General features: G+C 40.6%; 2 protein-coding genes across 4 annotated transcripts in view; one reads left to right on the forward strand and one right to left on the reverse strand.

The window, feature by feature from the left end:
- cstf2 (cleavage stimulation factor, 3' pre-RNA, subunit 2) overlaps positions 1 to 8,907 on the forward strand; it is an 81,058-nt gene extending 72,151 nt beyond the window's left edge. For both annotated transcript variants that reach the window (XM_063060665.1, XM_063060664.1), the window contains one exon: positions 8,757 to 8,907. The gene's annotated coding sequence lies outside the window, so the exon portion shown is untranslated. The remainder of the gene's footprint in view (positions 1 to 8,756) is intronic.
- Positions 8,908 to 9,051: 144 nt separating this feature from the next.
- The window catches only part of nox1 (NADPH oxidase 1), a 64,294-nt gene continuing 51,537 nt past the window's right edge, over positions 9,052 to 21,808 (reverse strand). For both annotated transcript variants that reach the window (XM_063060662.1, XM_063060663.1), the window contains exons 12-13: positions 21,459 to 21,583; positions 9,052 to 12,228 (exon numbers count right to left, since the gene is read on the reverse strand). In XM_063060662.1, the coding sequence (XP_062916732.1) occupies positions 12,102 to 12,228; positions 21,459 to 21,583 (252 nt within the window). In that variant the 3' untranslated portion in view covers positions 9,052 to 12,101. The remainder of the gene's footprint in view (positions 12,229 to 21,458; positions 21,584 to 21,808) is intronic.

A 21,808-nucleotide genomic window follows, 5' to 3' on the forward strand; every position in this document is an offset into this window, starting at 1 on the left:
CATGTAATTGTTGTCCCAGATCAGAGGCGATTGCCTCTGTACCACTGTACCACTGTATTCTTCACGGATCGGTATCGGTTCCTGCCCGAAGGTTGGGGACCACTGCACCACCCCAACCTCCGACTTAGCCTAACACACCATCATCAGTGTGCTCACTGTCTTCCCGATTCCAGTAAATGATACTACACTGTACATACATTATTTCTACTTTGTAAAGGCTGTGCATTTTTATGCATTATTTGGTATGATTTGGCAGCTTCATAGCTTAAAGGTTACTGGAGAGTGTTTCTGCTGAGAGCGCTTGTGTGAGATTTTCGCTATGGAGAACAGTGTGGCAATGATTGTAGAGAAGTATTTCTACTTCATATAGGCTGTGTATTTATCATATCTTTCCTGCTTTTACTATATGAGTGGGGTGGGGGGGGAGGGGAAGGAATGGATAGGACGAAGGGAATATCCAGTAACTTGAAATGAATGTTGCTATGGGGTAAGCTGCAAATGAGATCGTCTGGTGGTTTAGTTTTGACAGTCAAAGAATGAAAAAACAAAGGAATGTGCTTCACACACAGATTTTATCGGATGAAAGATATAAAGTTTTGAGGTCATTCTTGAGTAATTTTTTTCTGATCACTTGCTCATCTTTGACTTCTGTTAAGGCATTTGCTTTGAGAGTTCTCCATAAAGATGATGTGGCAAGCCTTTTGATGCTGTTTGAACGTGATCAATTAGATAGCCAGGAGAGAAGATATAATTTTAGCAGGGAGGTGACATCTCCTGTTACCTGTGTTTCTGTTGGGGACAAGTCATAGATAAAATCATCTGCAATGTAATGTTCCAGAGATATAAAGACAGTATTACTAGCCGATCCACAGGATCAGTGCTGAGTGACATGAGCTCAATGCACAATATTCTACCAGGTTTTATTTAAACATATCAATTACTTTTCCATGTAGCTTGCACTAATCTCTTAATTCTGTTAGTTTTATTTTCAAACCATGATGCCACACTGGCTGTCCTAAAACTATTTTACTATTGGGTCTATTTATCATATTCTCATATTTTTCGTATTTTCCCATCTTGTTTATGCTGTCCCTCAGAGCAACATTTCTTATCTAATTCCTGGCAATCTCAAACATGCCCATCAACTCCACCTTGATTCTTCTGCAAACCAACAATTTCAAGGGAATCTGCAGCATTAGGTTAATCTATTAGCCAGATGTCTTGGTACTTATTGGTACTAATGACATAGGAAGGAAAAGCAGAGTGGTCTTGAAAAGAGACTTTAGAGAGCTAGGCAGAAAGCTAAGAAGCAGGACCTCCAGGGTAGGAATTTCTGGATTACTGCCTGTGCCTCACACCAGTGAGGGTAGAAACAGGATGATTTGGCAGATAAACACGTGGCTGAGAAGCTGATGCAGGGGCAAGGCTTCAGATTCTTGGATTATTGGAATCTCTTCTGAAGGAGATGTGGTCTGTTCAAAAGTGATGGGTTGCACCTGAACCCGAGGGGGACCAGTATTCTAGTGGGCAGGTTTGTTAGAGCTGCTGGGGAGGGTTTAAACTAATTTGGCAGGGGGTGGAAACTGGAGTGATGGGACTCAGGAAAGGACAGATGGTAAGAAAGTAAAGATAGCGTGCAGTCACACTGTCAGGAAGGGCAGGCAGCTGATGGGACATAGTCGCAGCCAACAGGGTGAGTATCACTACCTTAGGGATGCAAAATCAAAAAGGGTAGCAAATACGGTACTCAATGTGTTGTATCTCAATGTGCAAAGTATAAAAGAATTAGGTGGATGATCTTGTTGCACCATTACAGGTTGCCAGGTATGATGTTATGGCTGTCACTGAATTGTGGCTGAGGGATGGTTGTAGTTGAGAGCTGAATGTCCAAAGTTGCAGAGGGATAGGAAGGTAGGCAGAGGAGGAGATGTGGCTCTACTGGTAAAGAATGGCATCAAATCAGTAGAAAGATGTGACATAGGATTGGAAGACATTGAATCCTTGTGGATTGTGTTAAGAAACTGCAAGAATAAAAATAAAAGAATGGCAGTTTATATATAGCCCTTCCAACAGAACTGGGAGGTGGACCACAGATTACCACAGGAAATAGAAAAGGCGTGTCAAAAGGGCAGTGTTATGATAGTAATGGGAGATTTTAACATTCAGGTTGATTGGGAAAATCAGGTTGGTAATGGATCTCAAGAGAGTGAGTTGAATGCCTATGAGATGGCTTTTCAGAACAGTTTGTCGTTGAGCATACTAGGGGATCAGTTATACTGGATTGGGGGTTATGTAATGAACTGGAGGCGATTAGGGAGCTTAAGGTAAAAGAGCCCTTAGGAACCAGTGATCACAATATGATTGAGTTCAACTTGAAATTTGATGGGGAGAAAGTAAAGTATGACGTAGCAGTATTTCAGTGGAGTAGGGGAAATTATAGTGGAATGAGAGAAGAGTTGGCTAAAGTAAATTGGAAAGAGCTGCTGGCATGGATGTCAGCAGAGCAGCAATGGCATGTGTTTCTGGGGAAAAATGAGGAAGGTGCAGGACATGTGTACAGGTTTCACCCAAGAAAGCGAGGTAAAGATTTCGCACATTTGAAGTAATTGACATCTGACATTATATTCTTACAAGGAACTTACATTAAAGCCATTCAGCATAGGAAACTCAGGGCTAATTGGATTTCACAGGTCTATCAGGCACCTTTCACATCCAAAGCCAGAGGCGTTGCCATTCTCTTCCGTAAGACTGTGCCTTTTCGTTTTCATTCATCCACAAATGATTCAAATGGCAGGTTTATAATTTTAACTGGGCATATCAATTTACTTCCCATTACACTGGTAAACGTTTACGGGCCGAACTCGGACGATCCAGGTTTTTTCCGTAAGGTGTTTGACTTGATTCCAGATAACGATTCAAGCCACATATTGATCGGGGGTGTCTTTAATTGCTACCTGGACCCGTATTTAGATAAGCTCTCCTCTGGCCCCCCCCCCCCACCCAATATTCTTGCTGTGCAAACTCTTAACAATTTGATGAAGTCGAAGAAATGTGGTGGATATTTGGAGACTACAACACCCATCTAACCGTGATTATTCTTTTTATTCTCATGTACACAGATCATATACACAATCGATTATTTTTTAATCGACTCCAGATTAATGTCTAATATTGACCACACCAAATATCACAGCATAATAATATCTGACCATAGTCCTGTGAATCTTAATCTTCAACTGTCCCTCCCTAAGCAAGCCTATAACTGGCGCTTTAATCCCTTTTTGCTCAAGGATCAGGCATTTAAAGAATACGTTATGACGCACATCTCGCAGTTCCTTGAGACCAACGACAACCGCGAGGTGAATGACTCAACACTTTGTGGGAAAAGTGTATATCAGAGGACAAATTATTTCTTATGAAACAACACTGAAAAGGGCTAAGCGAGGTCGATTGGAAATGATTGAGAAAGAATTATTAGCGGTTGAACAGGCTTACAGAAACTCTTTGTTCCAATTAGGTTATAATAACATTCTCAAATTAAAATACAAATACAACTCCATTCTAGGGGAACAAATTGGCAACATACTACTTAAACTTAAACATTTTGAGTTTGGTGACAAACCACAGAAGTTATTGGCAAGGCAGTTAAAAGGAGAACAAGCAAAATGAGCCACTTACAAAATAAAATCCAAATCTGGCCTGATGCTTATGGACTTAAAGGATATTAACAAACGATTTAGTGAGTTCTGTTCAGAAATTTACACCTCCAAATCAACAGCTACACAGGAAGATTTTGATAAGGTTTTTGATCCGCTTCACTTCCCACAATTAGATGCAGCTTTCAGGGAGAATTTGGATTTGGATTTTTCGCTATCTGAGTTACAGGGTGCCATCAAAGCATTTCCCACTGGTAAGGCAGCTGGACCGGACGGGTTCAGGCCAGAGTTCTACAAGGCCTTCCGTGATGTCCTTACACCAACTTCGCTGAGAATGGTTCGGGATACCTTTAAAAACAAGAGGCTCCCACCCTCTCTCAGTGAAGCAAATATCTGTGTTTTATTAAAAAAAAAAGATAAGATGAAACGGACCCTGGAAGCTATAGGCCCACTGCACTGCTGATTTATGATCTGAAAATAATTACAGAAGTGTTAGCAAATCGGCTCGGTTAGCATATAGTAAATATCATTCACCCGGACCAAACGGGATTTATTCCAGACAGCTACTCCTTCTGTAATGTCCACAAAATTCTCAATATTTTATATGCCAGTTATGGGAAAGATGATAGAGCTGCTATACTGTCCCTAGATGCCCACAAGGCATTCGATATGATAGAGTGGCCCTATCTAATTGCAACACTCAAGAAATTTGGATTCGGCGACACTTTTATAGAATGGGTCAAAATATTATATACTAATCCAAAATCCTTCATTCTCACAAATGAGGATAAATCCAATCGGTTCTCTCTGCAGTGTGGTGTTCGCCAAGGGGACCCGTTGTCTCCCCTGCTGTTTAACATAGCGCTGGAGCCCCTGGCAATTGGCATTAGGGGCCACACACATATTAAAGGTATTAAGTTGGGCAATATTGAGACCCGCGTGACTCTGTACACGGAGGACCTCCTTGTCTGTCTAGCTGACCCAGCGGTCTCTATTCCCATCCTACTAGAATATATAAATTCCTTCGGGAGTATTTCTGGCTATACCATAAATTGGGGAAAGAGCAAATTCATGCCCTTAGTGGATCAATTTACTGAAGACTTCCTGAAAAAGTTGCCTTTTAGAGTAGAGAAGGACTGTTTCACCGACTTGGGGATTAAACTGACGAAAAACCTTATAGAATCATTAGAAAAACTCAGAACAAATATCGAGTCCTTTAAGCTATGAAGCTGCCAAATCATACCAAATAACACATAAAAATACACAAGCTATATAAAGTAGAAATAATGTATGTACAGTGTAGTTTCACTTACCGGAATCGGGAAGACTCCCAATAAATTGCAGTTTCGTCACAGTTAAACACTTGCTTATACGAATAACCACCTGACGCAATCAGCAATCGCCTCTGATCTGGGCCGACATTTACATGTCGGGCAGCACCTAATTAATTAGCTTGTTTATTTCGGCTTTTTTCTTAAAGATGTGCTGGGGGCGTTCTGACTACCGCTGCACCACTGCATTCTTCGCAGCAATGTATCGGTCGGCGGCCTGGAGGTGGGGGACAACTGCTTAAACTATGAAGCTGCCCTCGCCTCAAAAACCGAAAAAACCACCCATGACTACCTTTAAATTCCACTTTCATCACCATCGTCCAGTGCTTTCTGCTTCAGCTTATTAAGAAGACTGACTGATTTCTCCTTAACTATAAGAAAACTTAACGGAACACCACGCTTTGTACACCCATCAATCCACTCAAGCAATAGACTTTCCATTTTATCCATTATTGGATGCCGACTAAAAGAGACCACTTTGCTACGAGCAGAACCAACAGTAACATCGGCAGCTTTCAAAATTCTTTCTCTCTATGTATAAATAGTGCGAATGGTGGACGCAGGCAAGTTCAACGCGTGGACAATGTCCATACTTCGTTCACCACGATCAAAACGCTTGATTATGTCTAGTTTTACACTGTGTAACACCCTTATGAGCTCTCTTAGGCTTTTCCGATACCTTAGAACTCATCTTGCTAACGGATGCACAAAATAAATCGAGATAAAGCAGGTGTTTAAGCAATGGCGGCTAGAGTGCAGTTCCGGGGGAGGAGCTTGGCTGCTCGGGGCGCGAGCTGCTTTTATTTGTAACAGTGAAAACACCTTCTGTTACCGAAAACCGGTAACTAATGTAGGTCTTTTGTAACAGCGAGGTGTCGTAAAGCGAATGTTCGGAAAACAAGGGCCACCTGTATCCCAAAAATGAAGAAATACTCAAGTGCCAAAATAGTATAACCGTGGCTGACAAGGGAAGTTACACTAATGTAAAAACAAAAGAGAGAGCATACGACAAAGCAAAAATTAGTGGGAAGATAGAGGATTGGGGAGTTTTTTAAAAACCTACAGAGAACAACTAAAGGAATCATTAGAAGGGAAAAGATGAATTATGAAAGCAAGCTAACGAATAATGTCAAAGTGGATAGTAAAAGCTTTTTCAGGTATGTTAAAAAAAATAAAAGTGAGATGAGAGGATATAGGACTGCTAGAAAATGAGGCAGGAGAAATAATAACGGGGGCGAGGAGATGGCAGATGAACTAAGTGAGTATTTTGCATCGGTCTTCACTGTGGGAGACACTAGCAATGTGCCAGATGTTATAGTATGTGAAGGAAGAGAAGTGGGTGCAGTTACTATTACAAGGGAGGAGGTGCTCAAAAAGCTGAAAGACCTAAAAGTACATAAGTCAGCTGGACCAGATGAACTTTACCCTAGGGTTCTGGAACAGGTAGCACTAGAGATAGTGGTGGCATTAGAAATGATTTTTCAAAAATCATTAGACTCTGACGTGGTGCCAGAGACTGGAAAATTGCAAATGTCACTCCACTCTTTAAGAAAGGAGGAAGGCAGCAGAAAGGAAATTATAGACCAGTTATCCTGACCTCAGTGGTTGGAAAGATGTTAGATTTAATTGATAAAGATGAGGTGATGGAGTACTTGGTGACACAGGACAAAATAGGACAAAGTCAGTATGGTTTCCTTAAGGGAAAATCCTGGCTGACAAACTTGTTGGAATTCTTTGAGGAGATTACAAGTTGGATAGATAAAAGGGTTGCAGTGGATGTGGTATATTTGGACTTTCAGAAGGACTTTGACAAGGTGCAACACATGAAGCTGCTTACCAAGTTAAGAGCCCATGGTATGACAGGAAAGTTACTACGATGGTTAGAGCATTGGCTGATTGGAAGAAGGCAGCGAGTGAAAATAAAAAGAACTTGTCTGGTGTTCTGCAGGGGTCATTGTTGGGACCACTTCTTTTTATGCTGTATATCAATGATTTAGATAATGAAATAGATGGCTTTGTTGCCAAGTTTGCAGACGATACGAAGATTGGTGGAGGGGCAGGTAGTGTTGAGGAAACAGGTAAGATGCTGAAGGAGTTAGACAGATTAGGAGAATTGGCACAGAAGTGGAAAATTAAATATAATGTTGGAAAAAGCATGGTCATGCACTTTGGTAGTAGAAATAAATGTGCGGACTGTTTTCTAAACGGGGAGTATATCCAAAAATCTGAGATGCAAAGGGACTTGGCAGTCCTTGTGCAAAACACCCTAAGAGTTAACTTACAGGTTGAATCGGTGGTGAGGAAGGCAAATACAATGCATTCATTTCAAGAGGTCCAGAACAGTGGTCCCCAACCACCGGGCCGCGAGGAAACGATATGATTTGGCGATATGAAACAATATGAGTCAGCTGTACCTTATTCCCTGTCACGCACTTTTGAACTTGAACACCCCCCTGTCGGTCGGTCCGCAAGAATATTGTCAATATTAAACTGGTCTGCGATGCAAAAAAGGTTGGGGACCCCCGGTCTAGAATACAAGAGCAGGGATGTGATGCTGAGGCTTTATAAGGCACTGGTGAGGCTTCAGCTTGAGTATTGTAAACAGTTCTGGGCTCTTCATCTAAGAAAAGTTGTGCTGGCATTGGAGGGGGTCCAGAGGAGGTTCACAAGGATGATTCCAGGAATGAAAGGGTTATCATACCATTTGATGGCTGTGAGTCTGTACTTGCTGGAATTTAGAAGGATGAGGGGGGATCTCATGGAAAAATTTTTAAATGTTGAAAGGCCTAGACAGAGTAGATGTGGAAAGGATGTTTCCCATGGTGGGATAGTCTAGGACAAGAGGGCACACCCTTGGGATAGAGGGATGTCCTTTCTAAACAGAGATATGGAGACATTTCTTTAGCCAGAGGGTGGTGAATTTGTGGATACGTGCAGCTGTAGAAGCCAGGTTGTTGGGTGTATTTAAGGCAGAGATTGATAGGTTCTTGATTGGACATGGCATCAAAGATTATGGGGAGAAGGTTGGGAAATGGGGTTGATGAGGAGAGAAAAAGGATCAGCCATGATTGAATGGCGGAGCAGACTCGATGGGTCAATTGGCCTAATTCTGCTCCTGTGTCTTCTTGTCTTATCAGCAAGTGCATTTTTGAGATGTGCCAGGAAACCAACAGAGTCAGAGGGAGAATACATAAACTCCATACTGCCCTGGAAGTTAATCTGGGTTACTAAGGCAGCAGCTCTGCCAGTTGTGAGACCATGCCATGTTTGCTGAGTTTATTTAGCTTGAGTATAATCACTGCTGTTTTTTTCAACCCATGCAGCATTGGTTGCACTTCCCTTCTAGTGTTTTCTGTGCTTCCAGTAGATATCATGGTATTTTGATGGTAGAAGAAAATTTAGGCTAATTTCCTCCTTCCAGGATGGCCTGCAGTGTTAATTGCTGCTTTGATCATTTGAAATTGAACACCCATTCATCCTTTTTTCCTTAAAAGTCCACAGTTATTGTTACTAATTCACTAATCGATGATCATCTTTATTCAAAATTACCATGCCACATGAGATTTTCTTTTAAAAGAGGATTATCGGCAATTTGGGCACACGCTTTCAGAATCATTCACTACCACTGAGGTTGACATTAAAGTAGAAAATAATTACTGGATTTTTTTCCCTTCATCTGTCTAGCTCAGTTTAATTTTGCTGATGATGTTTCCAGTCTTCTCTCAGCCGTTCTTTTACAAATCCTCTAACTGCCATTTTTGCTTTTCAGAATGAATATTTTGTGGACCGCCAGCTTCTTGAGGAAGTTTATTTCTCCGGTTACCTATGAGAGCAGCAGGACATGAAGGTTCCTAGTTGTCATTTGTTTCGACTCAATGAAAGGGAAAGAAGCCAAAACATCCTTCGTGATATGGATACACTTATTTTCTGAGTGTTTAATTTGCCCCTTTTGTTAACAATTCATTGTGGTAAAGCTTTAATGTATTGATTAAGTGGGAAGAATGAAAGAGACTTGAAAAGCTAATAGAGCTGTCTTTGTAGGTATTTCACAAACACGAGAACTATTGTAGGTATTTTGGGGTTTAAAGAATTTTCATTTAAAAACTGATTTATACCAACCACTTCAATGTATTAGATATGACATTTATACTTAGTTTAAAAAACAATTTCACACTATCAGTTTGAAAAGCAAAGCACATACAATTTTTTCTTCATGTTTATTATGACTTTAAATCCCCTCCATTTTTACCCTTTGTAAAGACGGGCTCCATTTTCCTTGTAGCACAAATGTTTTACTAGTAAACTGTTGATCCTTACTATGACTTTTTCATAGTCTTTTGTTCTCCCCCCAATGCATCTTTAAAAACAAGTTAAAACTACAGCCATTGAGACTTCCTAATGATTATTGGCATTAAAGTTTGTTTCTGATCTCAGTTGTTGAATTGTTGGAGTAATGTGACACTGTTGGAACATTATACACATATATATATAAAAAATAGAAATAAAAATCATCTCAACATCCAGGCTCAATTTCATTTCTTTATTTATAGTATATAAAGTAACTTTTGTACAGTTAGTATAGTCTTAGTGGTCGTATCTGAGTGAAATTTCACTGTAGCCTAATTAATATACGGTGCCAGGAAATGCACTGAAAATGATTTTAACTTTTGAATATAAAAAAATATTTCTTGAGTGGGTTCCAAACCACTGCTGGAGTATTGTACGTCTACTGTTAGTACACACAAGTGACTGAATTACTAGGAATATGTTGTTTTCCTAGGTTTTTAATCATAATTCCATCAGCAGTCCTAAACTTGTCTGGCAGAATTAGAAAAGCAGTTTTTAACATTCTGGAATTTTGGAGTGAATGAATGGATGGCTTGGTAGCTCTTTGACCAGCAGACTGCCCACCAAGCAAGGTTTGAACACCAGAATCTCTATTCCTTGACAATCATACAGATTTTCTTATATATGCAAGGCAGATTCCCTGTGTGTTTCTTTTTCTATTTTGTTGTTATTAAGGACATTGTTTACCTATGTTCTGTATACCACTTGGATTCTAACATAATCCATTCACCCATCATCCTTGTACTTGTTAATGTTTCCACATTAAACTCCAACTGCTTCATTTTTCACCCACTTGCTCTCATCCTGGTGTTCACCCCTCCCCCCCTTTACAGTCCATACGTCTTTGTCTCTATAGATCAGCTGGGCAAGTGGGTGAGAAATAAGACCGTAGGAGTTTAATGTGGAAAAGTGTAGTTATGCCTTTCCTAAGAGGAATTAAAAGACATGATATTATCTCATTGAAGAAAGATTATAGGTAAGGAAATATAGAGTAATTTAGGTGGCAATTGGTTTGAAAGGCAAATTGCATCTTGGCATTTATTGCAAGAAGGTTGGGGTTTAGAAATGGGGTGGTATTGTTACAAATGTACAGATTACTTGGGGGGACACTGCACAATTTTAACCCCTTATTTAAGAATTTATATGACTGGCATTGGAGGTAGTCCAAAAATAAGAGGTTAATTCTTCAGATGAAATGGTTGTCCTATCACAAGTTACTATAAAAGATGAGGTCTATAAGTTTATTTGTATGAAGGATGGATGATCTTATTGAAACATAGATATTCAAGAAACCTGACAGACAGATGCCAACCTATTTCAAGTAATGGAAGAATCTAGAATAAGGGGATGTTATTAGAAGGTTAGGAGATTGTCCTTTAAAGTTAAAGTGCATGGGAACTTCTTGAAGATGGTAGCGAATCTCTGGAATTCCCTGTCTTGTAAGATTATGGAGGCCAGAGCATTGCAAGTATTTGAAGAAAGATTTTTTTTCAAAGATCAGGACACTTGAAATCTTTAGGGAACTAGCACTGAAGAAGTGATGTGCAACCAGGGATAGATCAGCCATGATCATGATGGGTCAGACTTGAGCCAAAAGGCTACCTCCTGCTCTTGTGTTCTTATCGTACTTGATTATGTTCCTGTGAAGTTGCTTGAATGATTTGCTACATTAAAGAAGGTATATAAATGTACATTTGTATTTGGTGAAGAGCATTATGAGCAAAAAATAATAGATTTCTGTACAGGAGTTAGATAAAGAGAGCATGATTTGAAACTGTTCATAGAAGTGAGTTTTTCTGAACACCTTTTAAGAATAGTGCTCACCTTAATGAAATTTGAAGGTGAGATTTAGCTTCTATAAATCCAGGAAGACAAACTTTGAACAGTTATTAGTGACTATTTGCCTAGGGTGGGGTTGAAAATATATGCAAGTTTCTGAGTATGGGAGTGGGAGTGGCAATAAAGGAGGGTTTGGAGTAGAACAAAATGAATTTTTTGCGACTATACTTGTCATGTGTAATTGGTGTTTGTGTTCCTGTCACATTAACACAATTTAAACAGTTTACTGTAATAAGCAACATTTACATCATCAGTAACAATTGTGTTCATCTTCACCACTGTTTAGTCTGTGATCTACTTGTAATAACTTCTTGTAATGAATTCATAATGTTAATCTTAAGAACTTGACCTTTTTAAAAAAACACATGGTGCTGAAATAGGGAATATTAAAGAGCTATATCCCTCATAAAAATATAAAATCTTTAGCTGTTTACAATATTCATACATGGACAGTGATGTGACTTAAACATGTTTAACAGTAAGCTTGATTATGTTAATGCATCATGGAATTACAAAAATTGTCTAATATTAACATATACCTTGTTGATTCTGCTGCAATTAAGCAATAGATTTCATTGTAAAAACAAGAAAAAAAGACAGAAATCTGCAGATTAGGCACCATTTGTAAAGAAAGGTAAAAGCAAAAAAATACTGTCCAGGGGGCTAAGATAAAGCATTGGCTATGATTTTGTTGAATGGAGCGCTGAGTCTGAGGAGTTGGTCCAGACCATGTGATGGTGAACTTGAGCAGTCCACAATCTTACATCCATTGAAATGAATTGGGGGCAAATAGTAGCCTGAAGAACTGTAGCCTGCATGTAAATGTGTTTCAAGACCTTATGCTTCTGTGAATTCAGAAATTTTAAATTTAGGTGGGGGGAAAGGAATCTGCTGTTCATATTGTTTTTCCAGTTCTTTCTTCCAAAACCTAGAAGTTCTCCTTGTTAAAATGAAAGTGAACCCCCAAGGGGTTGATCTCTGAGTACTTGTTTGTGCATTGTTCCAGAGCTTGAGCCAGAGGCTGTGGTCCACACAGGAAGACTCCAATTTTTGTTCTGAAAAGGTTAGGGGGAAAAATCATGTTACTGATTTCAAATAAATTAGAAGTTAATCTGGTTAAGACTTGTAAAAGGAAAGATTCTCTTTAATCAGTCTGCAAGAATCATGTATAAATTGAGCTGCAGTGGAACTTATCAACACCTTAAAAGGCACACTCAGTAACTAAATTCTATCAGATTCTGAACAAAATGGTAATCTCACTGTGAGCTACAAAATAATCTAAAAGATGACTGGTATTTTCTACAGTAAATACCCTACCTATCCCTCACCTTGGTATTTCATTTTAGTGGTCCCTCAAGCTCAAGGATGACTCATCCACCCCAGTTCTTGGAACTCTTGAGGTGACTGATGCAGTTCACATAAACTTTGCCTCAGGTGCTATTTGATAGTGTGAATAGTTTGGGATATTGTGCTCTCTTTCCTCTAGTCATGATTGGTCTCTAGGCTTGTCATAGACAATTGAGATGCTCTGAGCTCTACTGAGTGTTTCTTCTCCAACAGAAGACCATTAGATATAGGAGCAGAATTAGGGCATTCAGCCCATTTGACTGCTCCGCCATTCAATTTTATTCAATTTATTTTCAACCTCAGCCTCAATCTACTGCCTTCTCCACATAAGCTTTGATGCCCTTACTAATCAAGAACCTATCAACCTCTGTGTCAAATATACGTAATGACTTGGCCTCCACAGCTATCGGTAGCAATGAATTCCACTGATTCACCATCCTCTGACTAAAGAAATTCCTCCCCATTTCTGTTCCAAAGGGACATACCTCTATTCAGAGGCTGTGCCCTCTGGTCCTAGACTTTCCCATTATTAGAAACTTCCTCTCCACATCCAATCAATGAGATACCTCATGTTGCTCTAAACTCCAGCAATTATATGCCCAAAACCATCAGACAGTCCTCTCACATTAACCCTTTCATTTTTGGGATCATTCTCATAAACTTCCTTTGGACCATAACCAATACCAGCATATGGGGCTCAAAACTGCTGGCAATACTCCAAATGCGTTCTGATCAATGCCTTATAAAACCTGGACATTGCGTCCTTGCATTAATATTCTTGTCCTCTCCAAATGAATGCTAACAATGCATTTGCCTTCCTTGCTACCAGCTCAGCCTGAGTTAAACTTTGGGAAATCCTGCACTAGGTTTCCCAAGACCCTTTGCACCACTGATTTTTGAATTCTCTCCCTGTTTGGAAAACAGTCTACTCCACTTCTTTTACTAAATTGCATGATCATACCACCATGCCACCACAGACTCTCAGATTAACATCGATTTATATACCAACTCTGACCTTGAGCACATCAACAAGTGTATAGATAGAGTGGGCATGTGGCCAAGTGGTTAAGGCATTGGACTAGTGACCTGAAGGTCGTGAGTTTGAGCCCCAACCGAGGGAACGTGTTGTGTCCTTGAGCAAGGCACTTAATCACACATTGCTCTACGACGACACTGGTGCCAAGCTGTATGGGTCCTAATGTCCTTCCCTTGGACAACATTGGTGTCGTGGAGAGGGGAGACTTGCAGCATGGGCAACTGCTGGTCTTCCATACAACCCTGCCCAGGCCTGCACCCTGGATTGTGAAGACTATCCAGGTGCAAATCCATGGTCTCGCAAGACTAACGGATACCTTTAATTTAATTTATATAGATAGAGTAACATCACAAAAACAAACAAAAGTTTTCTCCAATCAGAAACAATGGACGAACAGAGAAGTTCGCCTCCTGATCAAAGCCAGAGACTCAGCCTTCAGGTCTGGAGACCGGGAGGCTTACAGCTTAGCCAGGGCCAAACTGAGGAGAGGAATCTCTCAGGCTAAACACATGCACAAACAGAGAATCGAGGAGTATTTCAACTCCTCGGACCCTCGGCGCATGTGGCATGGCATACAGGTCATTACAGACTTCAAACCACCTAGTACTGTGCCCCCTTCCAGTTCTACTTTCCTCCCTGATGAGCTCAATTACTTATACACTCAGGTTGACCGAGAGAACAAGGTCACCCTCAAAGCGGATCTCCCACCTGCTGAACTGCCTCTCTCACTTTCCACCTCCGATGTTTGCGCCACCCTGAGCAGGGTGATTGTGCGGAAGGCAACTGGTCTGGATGGTATACCTAGCTGTGTGCCCAGAGTCTGTGCAGAGCAGTTGGCCGGGGTCTTCACGGACATTTTTAATCTGTTCCTGGCCCAGGCAATTGTCCCCACAAACTTCAAGATCTGAACCATCGTGCCAGTGCCAAAGCATTCCACTGCCACAGGCCCGACTGACTTCCGCCCAATTGCACTCACCCCCATCATTGCAAAGTGCTTTGAGAGACTGGTTCTATCACATCTGAAATCCTGTCTGCCAACTACCCTGGACCCCCATCAATTTGCCTATCGCACCAACAGGTCAACAGAGGACGCCATCTCCATGGCACTTCACTCTGCCCTGACCCACCTGGACAGCCCCAACTCTTACGTCAGAATGCTGTTCATTGACGGGAGGAGAGAGAAGCAGTGTGCTGCGCGTGCACAGCCCTCTGGTGAAAAATGATATTGTATCTGTTAAATAGGGGCCATGGACAATTCTGATTTGATGGAGATGGACATGAAAGCACAGAGGAACATCCGGAAAAATTTCTGAAACGCACGTTCGCTGCTGTCGTTACTGCGTGGTTGGGAATCTTTCGGAGGGAAGGCCTCAAAATCCCCGGCTTTGCCTGCTGTTGGCGACTGAGATGGAGGTCGAATCGTTCGGATAGACATGGCGCTCAGTACTCGGTGTCGGAGAGCTCATCAGATTTCGAAGTTTTCGGATGACTCAGAGTCGGACCGTGGCCGGGTATGGCAGGGAGAGATTTTCTTCCTTCTCCCGTCTGGGTGAGATGTGGGACATTTGAGAGTCACTGTGCTCATGGACTTATTCATCAAGTTATGGTATTGTTGCACTGTTGTAACTATATGTTATAGTTATGTGGTTTTGTTAGTTTTTTTCAGTCTTGGTCTGTCCTATGTTTTGTGATATCACACCGGAGGAAATATTGTATCATTTCTTAATGCATGCATGCTAAATGACAATAAAGGAGGACTGTGTGTCTTCATAATCTGAAAAAAAAATTGGCCTTACCAACATCTTATACAACTTCAAGATAACACCCCAAATCCTATACTCATTATTCTGATTTATGAAGGCCATTGTGCCCCTCTTTATAACCCTATCTACCTATGATGTCACTTGCAAGGAATTATAAATCTGTATTCCTAGAACCTTCTCTGTGATTGTTAGTGTTCTAACACTCACTATTTAAGTCCTACCCTGGTTTATCCTCCGAAAGTGCAACACCTCACACTTATCTGCATTCAATTCCATCTGCCATTTTTCAGTCTATTTTACCATTTGGTCCAGATTCCACTGCAATCTTTGATAGCCTTCCTTGCCGTCCACTAAACCCCCAGTCTTGGTGTCATCCACAAATTTGCTGATCTAATTTAAGACCGCATCAAACTTACTTCCATAGTTGTCGCATCAAGCAACGTCCCATCAACAAGTTCTCCACTTGTTCAGAGTCAATGTTCTCATTAGGATCCACATCAGTTCCAATAGATATTTCCCATGCAAATGTATAAATCTTGCCCACTGTCTGATATTTCTTATGAACAGGACAGGAATTTATTTGTATCTCCTCAAATGTGGTGTGCTGAATTTGTTTGTACAGTTCAAAGAGGATGTTGAACTGGAGAGTGCAAAGTGACATGACAATTTTACCACGCGCCTTTCAATGCCTTTAAACTATGCATGAAATTGGTCTTGATACCCTGCTGCTCACCTTCCATATCCCCATGGCATTGTAATTACCTTCCCCATTCTGATTCTTGTGTGTTTGTCTTTTTTGCTTTAACAAGTCCAAAGGCAAACACTAGAAACAACATCTTATTGTTAACTTTGGCATTCAGCTTTTTTTTTGCACTGAACTTTGTTCTTTTGATATATACCTATTTCCTTGATAGTACATTGCTGGTGGGATATGTTTGGTCAAAGTACATTTAATGAGCAAAGGTAAATTTCTATTAATCACCTCACAGTTTTTAGATCTGTGTATAGAATATAGCTCTGTATTTTGTCCAGAATTTTAGTTTCCTGATGTCTCACATTTCAAAAATAAGATTGTTTGCTACTTATTTTCAGTGGTGTCCTGAAAACTTAAGTTCCTATAAATGCTCTTACAGTGTTTCCTGATCTTATGATAGCATCTGAGTAATTGTTAGGATAATGAACAAATAGTTGTAGTCTGTTACCTAAAGAATTTTATCTGACCTGTTTAACAACCTATGATAAGAAGCAAATATGACTTTATTGATTTCCAAGATAAATCATTTATGTCGTCAATATATTAAAGCTGTGTGAGATGTTGCTCTTTAGAAGGACTGACCAGGGTAGGATTCACACAGAGAATAGTATAAGATCATAAGATATAGGAGCAGGAGTAGGCCATTTGGCCCATCAAGTCTACTCTGCCAATTCATCATGGCTGATCCAATTTTTCTCACAGCCGCAATATCCTGCCTTCTCCCCCTATCCTTTCATGCCCTGACCAGTCAAGAATCTATTAACCTCTGCCTTAAATATAGACACAGACTTGGCCTCGTCAGCTGTCTGTGGGAAAGAATTCCACAGATTCACCACTCTCTGGCTAAAGAAATTCCTCTTCATCTCTGTTCTAAAAGGATGCCCCTCCATTCTGAGGCAGTGTCTTCTGGTCTTAGACTCTCCCACCATAGGAAACGTCCTCTCCACATCCACTAGAGCAAGGCCTTTCACCATTTGATAGATTTCAATAAGGTCACCCCTCATTCTTCTGAATTCTAGTGAATACAGGCTCAGAGCTATCAGACGCTCTTCCTGTGACAAGCCATTCAATCCTGGAATTATTTACATGAACACCCTTTGAATCCTCTCCAGTTTCAGCACATCCTTTCCAAGACAAGGGGCCCAAAACTGCTTACAATACCCCAAGTGAGTCCTCATTGGTGTTTTATAAAGTCTCAACATAACATCCTTGCTTTTATATTCTAGTCCTCTTGAAATGAGTGCTAACATTGCATTTCCCTTCCTCACCACAGACTCAACCTGCGAATTAACCTTTAGGGAATCCTGCACAAGGACTCCCAAGTCCCTTTGCTCCTCAGTTTTTTGTATTTTCCCTCTATTTAGAAAATAGTGAACCCTTTAATTTCTTCTACCAAAGTGCACGACCGTACACTTCCCAACACTGTATTCTATCTGCCATTTCTTTGCCAATTCTCCTAATCTGTCTAAGTCCTTCTGTAGGCTGTCTACTTCCTCAAAGCTACCTGCCCCTCCACCTATCTTCACATTGTCTGCAAACTTTGCAACAATGCCATCAATTCCATCATCCAAATCATTGACAATTAATGTAAAAAGAAACACAGACCCCTGTGGAGCACCACTAGTCACCAGCAGCCAACCAGAAAAGGCTCCCTTTATTACCACCCTTTGCCTCCTGCCAATCATCATTCTATGCTAGGATCTTTCCTGTAATTCCATGGGTTCTTAGCTTGTTAAGCAGCCTCATATGTGGCACCATGACAAAGGCCTTTTGAAGATCCAAGTATGCAACATCAAACGATTCTCCTTTATCTATTCTACTTGTTATTTCTTCAAAGATTTCCAACAGATTTGTCAGGCAAGATATTCCCTTGAGGAAACCATGCTGACTGCAGCCTATTTTATCATGTGCCTCTAAGTACCCTGAGACCTCATCCTTAATAATCGACTCCAACATCTTCCCAACCACTGAGGTTAGAATAACTTGCTTATAGTTTTCTTTCTTCTGCCTCTCTCCCTTCTTGAAGAGTGGAGGGACATTTGCAATTTGCAAAAAGTCTCCCAGAAACATTTCAGGTTCTAGTGATTCTTGAAAGTTCATTACTAAAGCCTCCATGATCTCTGCAACCACCTCTTCCATCTTTACCTTCTTAATGACCTTTTTAGTTGCCCTCTGTTGGTTTTTAAAAACTTTCCAATCCCCTAACTTCCCACTAATTTCTGCTCTATTATATGCCCTCTCTTTGTCTTTTATGTTGGCTTTGACATCACTTGTTAGTAATGGTTGTGTCATCTTTCCTTTAGAATACTTCTTCCTCTTTGTGATGTATATATCCTGTGCCTTCTGAATTGCTTCCAGAAATTACAGCCATTGCTGCCCTGCCATCATCCCTGCCAGTGTTCTTTTCCAATCAATTTTGGCCAGCTCCTTTCTCATTTCTGTAATTCCCTTTATTCCACTGTAATACAGATATATATGACTTTGGCTTCTCCTCAAATTTCAGGGTGAATTTGATCATATTATGATCACTTTTCCCTAAGGGTTCTTTTACCTTAAGCTTTCTAATCAATTCTGGTTCATTGCACAACACCCAGTGCAGAATTGCTGATCTCCAGGTGGGCTCAACCACGAGCTGCTCTAAAAAGCCACAGGGTTATTCTGAAATAGCTCCTTAACCCTTTTCCCCTTCCTGACTGTCACCCCGTCCCCTGTGTCCTGCACCTTCGGTGTAACTACCTCTCTATATGTCTTATCTATCACCCCCTCAGCCTCCAAAATGATCTGGAGTTCATCCAGTTCCAGCTATAGTTCCTTAACGCAATTGTTAGAAGCTGCAGCTGGATGCACTCCTCACTGTTGCAGTCGTCAGGGACACTGGAGATCTCCCTGCCTTCCCACATCCCGCAAGAAGAGCATCCAACTATTCTGCCTGGCATCTGTACTATTCTTGCTGAGCAAGCATAAAGAAGGGATATAAAGTATGTCACTGAGGGGTGGGGTAGAACAGAGGAATCTTGGATTACAGATCCATAATTCTTTGAATGGCATTACAAGTAGATAGAGTCATAAAGAGAGTCTTTGTCTTCATAAATCAAAGTACTGAATACAGGAGTTGGGATCTTATGTTGAAGTTCTTTTAGACATTGGTGGGGCATAATTCAGAGTAGTGTCTGTAGTTCTAGTAACTTACCTACAAGAAAGATATCAATAAAGTTGAAAGAGTGTGGAGAAAACTTACGAGGATGTTGCTAGTTCTTGAGGATCTGAGTTACAGGGTAAGGTTGAGTAGGTTAGGAGTTTATTCCCTGGACTGTAGGAGAAGGAGGGGAGATTTGATAGAGGTATACAAAATTATGAGGGGTATAGATAGAATAAATGCAAGCAGGCATTTTCCACTGAGGTTGAGTGAGACTAGAATGGATTAAGAATGGATCATGGATTAAGAATGAGCGGTGAAATGTTTAAGGAGAACATGAAGAGGAACTTCACTAAGAGGATTGTGAGACTGTGGAATGAGCTGCCAGAGGAAGTGGTAGATGTGGGTTCAATTTCAACATTTAAGAGAAGTTTGGATAAGTACATAGGTTCTTAACGGGAAGAAAGCAGGAGATTGGTGCTCAGCCGTAATGAAATGGCGAAGCAGAATTTTAAGTTGCTTAAAAACTTCTTCTCATTTTCTGTCTGAGATCTTCCCGAGTAACAATGACAGGATAGGAACAATGACTGGCCACCCTACTCTTTGCCAGTGTTCCATCCTAAACCGAGTTGCCTCGTTCTAAGCTTGCTAGATTCTGTTTTCTTCACTCTTTCTAATAAAGAATTTATTTTACATTTGTTTTCCTATGACACCATAATTGAGACATTAGTGACAGGTGAAATTCTGGAAGATTGAACAGTGGCTAATATTTGTGCCTTTATTTAAAAAGACTGCAAAGAAAAACCTGGAACTCTAGATCAGTAAAGCTTAACATCATTGTATGTTTTTACAGAGGATATTATGAGGAATATTGTGTTCAGTTTTGGTTAGCCTGCTATAGGAAAGATGCCACTAAGCTGGAAAAATGCAGAGGAGATTTATGAGAATACTGCCAGGTCTTGAGTTACAGAGAGAGGTTGAGCAGGTTGGGCAATTTTTGATAAGAACATACACCCAGTGACCACTTTATTGGGTACACCTGTACACCTGCTCATTAATGCAAATATTTAATCAGTCAATCATGTGACAGCAACTCAATGAATAAAAGCATGCGGACATGGTCAAGAGGCTCAGTTGTTGTTCAGATCAAACATCATAATGGGGATGTAATGTGACTTAAATGACTGTGATCATGGAATGATTGTTGGTGCCAGAGGAAGTAGTTTGAGTGTCTCAGAAGCTGCAGATCTCTTGGGATTTTCACACATAACACTCTCTATGGTTTAGAGAGAATCGTGTAAACAATTTAAAAAAACATCCAGTGAGTGGCAATTCTGTGGGTGAAAATGGCTTGTAAGTGAGAGGGATCAAAGGAGAATGGTCAGACTGGTTCAAACTGATGGGAAGGCAATAGTAACTCAAATATCCATGGGTTACAATGGTGGTGTGCAGTAGAGCACAACACATCAAATCTTAAAGTGGACGGGCAGAAAACTATGAATATACACTTTGGAAAGAAGTACAGTCGATGTTTTGGGCACACAAAATGCTTTATTTCCATAGATGCTGAGTTCCTCCAGCATTTTGTGTGTGTTGCTTTGGATTTCCAGCATCTGCAGACCTTCTCTTGTTTGTGATAATACACTGTATTTGGTACAGGATGTACCTTTCGGATGACCTTACAGATATGTATAAAAATATGAGGGTGAATGTGCACAGTCTTTTTCCCAGAGATGGGGAATCGCAAACTAGAGTATAAGTTTAAGGAGAGAAGGGAGAGGTTTGATAGGAACCTGAGGGGAAACATTTTCACCCAGAGAGTGGTCATATGGAAGAGCTGCCAGAGGAAATGGTAGAGGCAGGTACATTATCAACATCTAAAAGAGTACTTAGACAAGTATATGAATAGGAAAGATGAGCATATGGAATTATAAACGTTTGTAGATTAATGGAAATCTTAAGCAACACACACAAAATGCTGGAGGAACTCAGCAGGTCAGGCAGCATCTAAGGAAAAGAGTAAACAGTCGATGTTTCGGGCCCAGAACCTTCATCAGCATGGACCAGTTAGACCTAAGGGCCTGCTTCTGTGCTGTATGACTCTGCGAATACTGTAGATAAAGGATTGCAAACCTGAAGCTGTGAACCTTTCTGCTGTACAAGGCCATATTTAGAAGGCTACATTTTGTTGTCAAATCCTTCATTGTGAATATTGAGGGACAATGCTCACAGAATTGTTGATCACTTACTTGGGGTGAGCTTGTGCAATCAAATGGAACTCTTTGTCCCAGTTAGGTCTACCGTAGTGTGTTTTCTGTTTGAGTCCTGTCACCACATCAGTCTCTTTATCAAAGTGTACCTTGATGTGAACAGCCTGCAAGTAGAGGGAGAAAGAACAATGAGGAAACTGCAGGTCTGAGGCAAAGATGCTGTAATTGAATCTACTCTGCCCGCACTCTTAATAGAAAATGTAGTTCACACAGTTCCTTTGCACAGTAGCATGCCAGAGTTTGGGTTTCGTATAAAGTGTTGCAGGTTTCTATAAATGTCCCTTGTAAAAATAATGACCATGTAATGCTTGTCTTTCTGATAAATTCTT

This window comes from Mobula hypostoma, chromosome 10 (assembly GCF_963921235.1).
Source record: "Mobula hypostoma chromosome 10, sMobHyp1.1, whole genome shotgun sequence".
NCBI lineage: Eukaryota > Metazoa > Chordata > Chondrichthyes > Myliobatiformes > Myliobatidae > Mobula > Mobula hypostoma.